The 10,540-nt window shown below is 46.6% G+C and overlaps 1 protein-coding gene and 1 long non-coding RNA gene across 2 annotated transcripts; both read left to right on the top strand.

Moving 5' to 3' along the window:
• Positions 1-1,343: 1,343 nt before the first annotated feature.
• LOC105915025 lies at positions 1,344-2,125 on the top strand. Its single transcript, XR_001164710.3, has 3 exons — positions 1,344-1,590; positions 1,692-1,897; positions 2,063-2,125. It is a non-coding gene; the product is annotated as an uncharacterized LOC105915025 (long non-coding RNA).
• Positions 2,126-8,567: 6,442 nt separating this feature from the next.
• On the top strand, positions 8,568-9,106 carry LOC106804472 (uncharacterized mitochondrial protein AtMg00820-like). Its single transcript, XM_014805641.1, has 2 exons — positions 8,568-8,728; positions 8,815-9,106. Exons 1-2 carry the CDS (start codon positions 8,568-8,570, stop codon positions 9,104-9,106), a joined length of 453 nt encoding a protein of 150 aa, XP_014661127.1.
• The last annotated feature ends 1,434 nt before the right edge of the window (positions 9,107-10,540 follow it).

Genomic DNA, 10,540 nt, shown 5'->3' with positions numbered 1-10,540 from the left:
GCAAACCATACACTTGAAAATAAAGTCCATTCATGGATGCCCATGTGTTAATCTAGTTATGCAGAGTATCTATTCGCTTGGAGCCTGTCAATAGGTCAGGTGCCTCATTCCTGCTGTCCTGCATGCAGCCTGATCTGTCGAAACCAAGTGCTCTCAGTCATAGCATCTGAGCATTCAACCTGACTTATAATGAACTGGCCATGCTAACAAAACTGAATGCCTAATTCTTTTTTTCCATGTTCCCATGAGCCATAATTTGATGTCGGCAGCAACAAACTTGCACAAATTGTGTGGATGTCACTCCAATAGCCGTGACCATGGGATAGGACTGAAGAACACGTCACTCCCACATTCAAAGTTGTGCCCTAACAACTCCCTTCCAGTCACAAATAAGTCACGTTTTGGACTTTGACACAGTTTCAATTATCTAATAAATACATCAAAATATAATTTTACAAAACTATATTTCAAGACAAATCTAGTAATATCATTTTCAAATATCCAAACTCAACACATAAAAAGTAATTTGAAACTAAAGTTTGGACTGGTTGATTTAAGACAGCCACAAAATGTCACTTATTTGTGACTAGAAGTAGACTTAAACATCCATATATAACATGGACTGGACTGCCTGTTCTTGCACCGCAGCACCTTTACAAACTGCTTTTATGCATCAAGGGGCCTACCCACCACCCATGCAAACAGAAACCAAGCTACCAGTTAGCACCTCAAGAAATTCTACATGACACGTCCAGAAAAGCAACAGATCAAACAACGCTGTAACACTCAATAATACTCTTCATTAACAACAAGGTCAAAAAAGGATGCGGGCACCAATCACCACTAGCAAACAGCATCTAAAAGAAATCATGCCAACCATCCAGTGTCAAGAGTGGGATGTCTATCAATCAAACTACATATCTTTACGAGAACAAAAATCTTGGCTAAGTAAACAACACTAGCACCCCCATGTTGTACTGTTTTGCATCAAATTGCATGATGACATACTAAGCTCTCTTCATTATTTATGGGGATCCCTTATTTATGTTCCAGTAGAGCATGGGCAAATCTGCATGATGTTGTTTGATTGTACAGCGATAGAGTAATATTTGTTCACATCTCTCCTATGTGTATAAATTTTCCTGTTGAGAAACAATATCCATCCAACTCATATAGCCAGTATACATAATGGGAATTCTTGCAGTTCTGAGCCTTGTGTAAGGTGTTCATGTAGTTGGAGGTATATAGAAAAGTTTCAAATTTTCTTGCTCCAGTAGCATTCTACTTGTAATATTCATTTTCAGATATACACTAGAAGTTTCAAATTTTCTGAAGTGATTTATGTTCTCGTCTCTCGTTTTCTGTAGATATAAGCGCCTACTTTGCTCGGTTGATCTTTCAAAGGATTTCTTCTTCAGCTACTCTTACAACATCATGCGCAGCCTTCAGAAGAACGTAACTGAGAAGAATACTGGACAGGTTGTTTATGAAACAATGTTTGTATGGAATGAATTTCTGACACGAGCAATTCGGAATCATCTCAAGAATACCAGTTGGACTGTTGCCTTAGTCCATGGATTTTTTAAACAGGTATGTTCTTTTTGGGACAACTAAGTTTAAAATTCTTTTGTTAGTGTGTTAATTGATCCCTCCTTTAAAATTCTGATTAATGAGCTTATCCGAATCACCAGTACTGTCTATTCATCATCGAAGACCACAAGTAGGGCTGCTGCTAACTCAATGCCACCCAACTAACTTAGGCGTTTCACTCCACGTCTCATGACCTGATATATAGTGAAAGCTTGAATAAAGGGTTTGCGAAGGCATGGCTTTGTATAACCTGCTGACATTTTTCAGTTTGAGCTGCTTGAGGCTTTCCTGAGTCGAACATTTGCTCGTAAGTCTCAGCAGACTGTTATTGTTTTTTTCAGTTCTTCTAATTTATCTTTTGTATGTTGCTGATACAGAGTAACATCAAATAGTCTGGACAGTTTAATTGTTTTCCCCTAATGCTTAGTTATGAAATTCATTGCTATATTTTTTTTGTTTTAACATTCCTTAGCAAGTAAGTGTTGGGCACTAGATCGGGGGCAATGGAGGCCAGGACGAAGCTCTAGCAGGCTATCAGCAACCAGGACAAAGCCGCCATGGACGCCTGCGCAGAAACACCACCTTGCAATGACGGATCAAGCAGTTGCGCAAACCGCAAAGAATGCGTGAATTCTTTCGGAAGCCAACCCCGCCACTGGCACCAACGACGGGAGGCAGCAGCGATGTGAACTGTATCAGTTTAATTTGCTTATTTTTCCTCATTGGCTTTTGTGTGCATGGTTGAAAACCACTCGGGTCGGAAATTGCGCAGACTCGGCGACTCGCCAAGTGAGGTCTTGTTATATTTTTATTTTCTCGTAGCAACGCACGGGCACTTTACTATATATGAAAAGTCCAATACTACTAAAATAAAAAAGTTACACAACACGATAAAAAATTTGGTGCACTACACGACACGATAAAAAATATCGCGCGCTAAGCAACGTCGTTTATGTGGATCATATGTGATGAGTGTTTACTCTACATTCATATTAATTCTGTTTTTACATTTTCAGTCATGTCGCCTTATATGGCCTATGATCAGTATGTCATGCTCGATGGCAATGGGAACCCTGTGGTTTTTGATGATGATGGCACATCATTGGATTCATTCAGATCAAGTCATCTGATGGTCATTCGAGCTGGTAGGACCACAACTATGCCTGGCCAGCCTCATGTTCCCATGCTCCCAGGTGAGAGGGATCCTCTAGCATCGTAAGATGTTGCTACGGAGATAAGCAAGACGTTCGCACGCTCGCTTATATTGGAGTTGAGGCAGATTGAGGCTGAGGGGAAGTGTCTTGCTGCACTTGGAGAACATCATGTTCGTGTGGCACCGAACGGTAAAGTTAAGTTGAGAGGTGTTCAGATTTTGAGCAATCCGCTTCCGGCTGCCAGGCTAGCTTACCTTCAGCAGAATTATCATTCAGCTTCCACTATCATCGATGGTCTGTTTGGTCAGCGAATTCCTCCTGACATTCAACACCTTACTTATCTCATGCGCACTGACTTTGCAGTTCGTGCCATGTTTCCTATTCATGCTAGCCTTGTGCCAATGACTTCTTACCCCGCTCTCTATAAGGAGCTTCATGACTATGTCAAGTTCAAGATTCCTAAACATCATTTCCATGCTATCTTGCTAGTCCTACAGAATGTACCCAATGTTGCGAATTGGCAACAAGTAGTTAGTACCAACAGCGTACTAAGTACCACCCTGAACTTCAATCAAGGCAGTAGCTATACTATTCCCACAAACATCTATAATCAGACATGTCTTTATCCTGAACAGAAAACAGCCCTTCGCATGTTGGGAATACCAAAAGGCAATCAGATATCAATCACCCCTTACCAGATTGCCTTGATCCGGCCTCTCCGATTCTTTGATTTTAAGAGGAACCGAATTGCCCACCGTATGGAGGCTGGTTTGTGTGCGAATGGAATGACTTTGCAACGGTATTTTTCTGCTAAGGGTTCTGACATTGTGACACGCGTGAGGTTTCCCCTGGTAATCCCATATATTCAGCTGGAGCTTCAAAGGAGGGGTTTACTCAGTCAACTTGATCTGAATCCTCTTTTCAACTGATCCCTTCATCTGACTGGCTGGGTTATGCTGCAAGCCTGATCTGGTGGGGTATGTACTCAAACTTTCAATCTTTTTCATTAGAATACTTCATTATCCTATTGTGCTTTTTATATGTGCATTATAGTAAGAAAAAGATGGGCATTATGGCTTGAAAGCCAGGCAAATGAAGAAACTGTAACCTTAAGTGGAGCTTAGGAGCTGCTAATCCCGCACACTTCCCACCCTGCTGACAGGACCCCTCTCCTTTGTGCTACTTGCCTTGACCACCAACCCAGTGTACCTCCCTCTCCGCATTCCCCTTCCTGCTGCCAATTTCCCCTGCCACCAGCCAGCCTCTGTGGCTGGCTTGCCTTTGACTGCTGAATCGCCACTGGCATGTAGCATGGCAAACCACCTAGCTTTTTCCTATGCCAAAATTACCGACCATTTATATGCTTCACAAATGAAGTAGTTTAGGGGTTTATGGTTCAACTTTTAAAAAAATGGATAAAGAAAAAATATAGCATAGGAAGGTACTAATTGAAGGGACTATATGCTTCAGAGTCTGGTATATGCTTCAACTGAATGTTAGTCAAGTATGAATAGTTCTAGTGTGTAAAAGTGTAAAATATCTGATGTTGGATGTACTCCAATACATATTTGGTTATTCAAGTTTGAAGTATGGGGAATTATATTACTGTCGTCCTGAGCATGAATCTCCTCATCTTGCTCCCAGGTCAACTGGTTTCCACCACATTCTTCCATTTACCGTTTTCCCCTTTGTTACTACCAGCTGCTGACAATTTTGCACTAGAAAAGGACAAAGAAATATAAGATTAAATTGATCTTTATGATGCTTCAGATTTAAATGCCTAAATTATCGTTGTACTTATAATCCAGCCTTATATATGGTTAGGACATTAGTACAGCTTTTATTTCATAAGAAAAGAGACACAGTACTACAACAGCAAGCATGTGCTATCCTACCAACTCATTGTACAACTCATAGTGCGATATTGACAGTCTTGGTTATACCCAAATATTTGACTGCAATTTAACTTATCTGCTTGCATTTCAGGTGAACTATGTCCTTAACATGTTACTGTCACTCAATATGGTCATTGCATTTCTGGTTGCTCTCATACTTGACAACACAGTCCCTGGTGGCCGCCAAGAGCGGGGTTTGTATGTATGGTCAGAAGCAGAGGGTGCGAAGAGAGAATCCGCTTTCTTGAAAGACTATGAACTTCCTTTCAAGATTGGACGTGCGTTGTCCTGCAGCACAATTTTGGGTAGTGTGTAGGTTCGGCCAAGTTCATCAGCATCTCTAGGCATTAATCATGACTGACTATTTCGTGACCAAGCTAGTGTCCTATATTACTCCTTAGGTTAGTTATTTTGTCCTGGTGCATATAGATTTTCAGATACTTTGAGACTGCTGTATATCATCGCTGACGGATTTTGTTATTCTGTTATTTAGCTGGTCCTAGAGAGATCAATTTGTATTCTGTTATTCTTCATATGGAGTAGTCTGAGGGACTAGAGTCTGAGGAGTAGTCTGGTGGAGTAGTCTTCAGATGGAGTAGTCCGAGGGACTAGATCCTGTGGAGTAGTCTTCAGATGGACTAGCCTGAGGGACTAGTCTGATGGAGTAGTCTTCAGCATCCTGACAGTTTCTTCTCTGGTTCTTCGAGTATGCGGCGTTGGAAACCTCCAATGCCGTCAGCGATGCAGCGGTGTTGGAAACCTAACTGGCGCGCCAGCTGTCGGTGTTTTAACTCGGCAACCTATCAAGAGAATATCCGAGATAGAGTTTTGGTTGGTGGGTGTTGCCGAAATCAAAGAGTCGATGTGACGTGGGAACACGATTTGGACACGTTCGGGCCGCTAGATCGCGTAATACCCTACGTCCTGTGTGTTGTATGCTTGTATTCGATTGAACTTGTCTAGAGGGGGTCCCTGCCCACCCCTATATATCAGGGGAGCAGGGTGACAGGGTAGTTTTTGGTCCAATCGTACTAGTTGGACAAGACTACAGAGTCCTACTCTAACTCGGCAGAGTAGTTTCCTTGTGTTCGGACTAGTCCTTCAGGGGTTCCGTGTAGTCTACGTTGCCCTGTAGCATAGTATTCATGTCCTGATACGTCTCGAGTGCGTCCCCTTGAGTGGGTCCGTACAGACCTTCTGGTGGGCCCGAGGATGTATGGTTGACAGGCTGTACTCGCGTCTTGACTGGCGGTCGAAGTCCAATGCAGTGATGCAGGTGACAAATCTGTTGGCGACAAGCTGGGGAAAATAAATCAGGTGTCAAATCTTATCAGACAAACTTGGAAGTGGTTTCTCTTTTACCTGCAATCAAGCTAGGATGAGTATGCGTGTGCACTCTTGTTGATGGATATGTGGCTGCTGGATGCAGATCGACATATGCGACCAGCAAGTCCCATATCATTAGAGCCTGTTTGATGAGGAGGGGTGCTGCAAGGGTGTGGTCGATCAGGCAACAAAGCTAAGCGTGTTCGGAAATTAGCGCAAGCGTGCTCTGCTGCTCTTGGACTACTCTGTGGTATACTGCCATTACTTGGTAGTTCTCTGCTCATGTATGGAACAACACAGGACGAACTAACGGACTTTCAGGCGCGTATCTCGCGTGAATGTGACCTTGTGCCCATGAAATGCGGTCTTACCAGCGGAAGGAGAACACCTAGTCCTAAGCAGGGACACCAGTCAAGCGTGCGTACTGTCTCGGAATGTCATTTCGGATATCTGTTCGTGGTGAATAAGTAGGAATTTCTGAAACTTAGCTCAACCAAAACCATTGCCAACACTTTGTTTAAATTTTGACCATAGTTAAGCAGGATGGGATGCACAGTCAGCAGCTAGTTAGTGGCATCGACATCCACACTCAATTTCACCGATTACTGACAAGAACAGAAACTAACGCAATAGCTCAGGCTACAAGATGACCAGATTCCCCCAATCTTTAAACGGGAACAGGACGCGGTATGTAAATAGCTACAAGAACAGTGAAAAGTGAAAACTACTGCTCAGCTCAAGGTTGCACTGGACCCCAAGCACACATACTGCAGGTAACCGGACTTGTTACAGAGTTAGTGGAAAGATAAATGCTGTCTGTGGAGATCAACTGAAAGAGGTAGTTCTGGAGCAAAGCCTTCGGAAGGCCTCAGAATCATTCATCAGCATACATGCCAAAACCTGCAAATACAACAAAATCAACGTTAGAAACTTATACAACCCTTTTTAAATGTAACGAAAAAAGCAACGGGGTGCGTTGGTACTTACCCCACTGTGCCAAAGTTGTTCTAAGCACATTCAGAGGAATAAAGTATGAGAAGCGCCCATCGCCACCATGTAGCACTCCAACACTATAGCTCCATCCATCAAAACACGGAGCTCCTGAACTTCCAGACTCAGAGGTAATACCAACTTCAGTCAATCTCATTGTGAAACCATAGGGATTGTCTCCAGATATACCAGGCATGGTTCTACCACGGTGTGAGATATGACCAAGAACAGCGGTCCGATGTCGAGAAATAGGCCAAGATAACATAACAACACGCCTCAATGCCTTAGCAGATCTGTGGCTAAAAAGCACCGAATTGTGGGGTTCATTGTAGAAGAAAGTACTCTCACAAGCGAACTAGTGGGAAATCAAAAGGCAAAATTCTCCCAAAAGATCATTGTACAGAGATACAAGTTCAGGAGCGATTACAACCGAAGGGAGCCTAAGACTCCTGCAAGTTAACGAACTTGGCTACCTCCTCGGCTATGGGGTCTAATTCCTCCAAGTATTGCTTATACGTCTCGTCCGAACAATCTGCAGCAACACCTTCCACTGAGTTCAAAACTCACCTTGGTATACGTCAACAAACGCTGATTTGCCTCAAAAAAAAGAGGATATAGCCTGCGGATCAAACAAGGGGCTCTCATAAGCCTCGACCTCCGTCTGCGGCATCGGATCTTCAGCCGCGGAATCAGTCCTCGCACTGGGCTCCAAGACTAGTTCCTCACTAAATGATGGCCCCTCCTTAGACAACTTCTCCGTAGCCACCCTAACGGACTCAATGGCGCGCGCAGCCTCAAGCTCGGGGGCTTCAGTACTCGCAGCACTGAGAGGAAGGGCGTCCAAAATGTCCGCTGCAGAAGGTCCTTAAGCCGATGCGGCTTCAGGCAGCAGCTTGGGAGCAGAAGTCTGGGGGGCGACCGGCGCCGTGTTCTGAAGAGCGCCGATCGCATCCTGCAATAACGCAGCCGCCAGAGATGTAGAACTGGGATTCGCTGCCGGCCCCGTGTTCTTTTCAGTCAGATCGACAATAGGCGCAGAAGCAGGGTCCGGAGATGAGTGGCCTCCGTCATCAGCTGCCGGTTCGGTGCTCACCATGCTAAGGTCAACACTGAAAGACGACCTACACATGACGAAGCATAAGAACCAGATAAACGATTACTGGATACAAAATTAGTACCCAAACACATTACCAGGGAACTCACTTGCTTGACCGACGGGGCACAAGGGCAGCTTTACCCGCCAAGCGCTTAGGCAAATCACTGGGATTCAGCACACTGGACGGGGCAACTGGTGGCGCCTCCAGATTATCACCAACCCTAGAAGAGATTACTTGGGCAGCGGCAGCTATACGGTCACCTCGGTCGCTCCGTCCTCAGACGTTGAGCAGCCGTAGCCCTTACCAGTTGTTTTGTAGGATTTTCCCGACGACAACCATGCCATCCTGGTACGCGGCCCGACCGTGTACCCCGCTCTGTCTACGGGTGGCACAGCACCCATCGGTTCCACTAGCGCCTCCGCCAGTACTGCTCCTGCCACCGGGGGCCCTCCTCGTTGCCCGGCGTCCCCCGGCCCACTGGTGCCGCCCCTGCCTCACTACCACACCCCGCGGCCATGGGTGGCTGCGGCACCCGCCACGACGCCTCCAGCAGCATAGCGAGCAACGCCCGCAACCTTGGCACCCGCGGCCCCGACGCCAGCCCCTGCGCCCATGGCACCCCAAGCACCCTCCTCGTCACCCCCTTCGGCTCCTCCGCATCCTATCAACTCAATCTGTGACTAGGGCCATCCAGTGGGTACACTACCAGGGCTTGACGGCCTCGACCTCCTCGTCATCTCTGCTTCCGGCAAACTACCGCAGTGCCCTGGCTGACGCCAACTGGCGTGCTGCCATGGTCGACGAGTTCCAGGCTCTCATTGACAATGACACCTGGCGCCTCGTCCCTCGGCTGCCTGGTGCCAATGTCGTGTCGGGCAAGTGGATCTTTCAGCATAAGCTCTATGCTGATGGGTCCCTCGCACGACACAAGGCGCGCTGGGTGGTCCGCGGATTCTCCCAACGCCACGGAATCGACTACGATGACATCTTCAGTCCGGTTGTCAAACTGGCGACGATATGGACCGTCATCAGCATCGCCACTTCTCGAGCCTAGCGGATTCACCAGTTGGACATGAAGAATACGTTTCTTCACGACCACCTTGCGGAGACTGTCTACTGCCAGTAGCCTCCCAGCTTCGTTAACCCCGACGCCCCAGATCACGTTTGTCTTTTGCAGAAGTCCTTGTTCAGACTAAAGCAAGCCAAAAGGGTGTGGTACCAGCGGTTCGCCTCCTTCCTTCGCCAGCTCGGCTTTGTCGCCTCTGCCTCCGACACCTCCCTCTTTGTCTACAAGAGGGACCGAGCATCGCCTACCTGCTACTCTACGTCAACGACATCGTCCTCACCGCTTCGTCCTCGACTCTTCTTTGGCACATCATGGGGCGCCTTCACTCCGAGTTCGCCATGACGGATCTTGGCAACCTGCACCACTTCCTCAGCATCTCCGTCACGCGTTCCTCCTAGGGCCTGTTCCTGTCTCAGTGATAGTACGCCCTGAATCTTCTTCAGCGTGTTGGCATGGCTGAGTGTCACTCTACCGCGACTCCCGTTGACACTCATACCAAGCTTTCGGCACACGACGGTGTCAAGCTCCAGGACAGCTCTGAGTATCGGAGTCTTGCTAAGGCTCTCTAGTACCTCACCCTGACTCGACCTAACCTGGCATATGCGGTTCAGCAGGTGTGTCTCTTCATGCATGACCCGCGCGAACCCCACATGGCCCTCATCAAGCGCATCCTGCGCTATGTGAAGGGCACGCTCTCCTCCAGACTTCACATCGGCACTACTTCGACGCTGACTGGGCTGGCTGCTCGAACTCCCGCTGCTCCACCTCCGGCTTTTGCGTCTACATCGGCGACAATCTGGTGTCTTGGTCCTCCAAGCACTAGACCACGGTGTCTTGTTACAGTGCTGAGGCGGAGTACAGGGTTGTGGCCCATGCTGTGGCAGAGTGTTTCTAGCTTCACCAACTTCTTCAGGAGCTTCACGCTTGCTTCGACCACTGTTGTCTATTGTGACAACGTGAGTGCTATCTACATGACAGCCAACCCGGTGCATCATCGGCGCACGAAGCACATCGAGATCGACAACCACTTCATCCATGAGAAGGTAGCCTTGGGTGAGGTCCGGATCCTCCATGTGCCGTCCTCTCACCAGTTCGCGGACATCATGACGAAGGGCCTGCCGACTCCATTGTTCACTAAGTTTAGGTCTAGTCTTTGCGTCTGTAAGAAAATTACGAGAGATATGACCGCAAGAAAATACACCTTAGAAAGCTAAGGGAAAAAGCCTACAACTTTGCACAGATCCTCTATTTTTAACATGATCCCAAGAGGGATAAAAGTGCCATTGAATGTGAAGTATAGAATCTGTCTGAAATTTTGGATAGCAGCATACAAAAATACATCTCCCCCAAAACCTTTGTCCAAAAATTCTAAAATTTTGTCAGGACATACATCACTAAGCAACCTACAACTTGTTATTATGG

The sequence above is a fragment of the Setaria italica genome, chromosome VIII (genome assembly GCF_000263155.2).
Source record: "Setaria italica strain Yugu1 chromosome VIII, Setaria_italica_v2.0, whole genome shotgun sequence".
Lineage (NCBI taxonomy): Eukaryota > Viridiplantae > Streptophyta > Magnoliopsida > Poales > Poaceae > Setaria > Setaria italica.
This window is presented reverse-complemented; position numbering and strand designations above follow the sequence as displayed.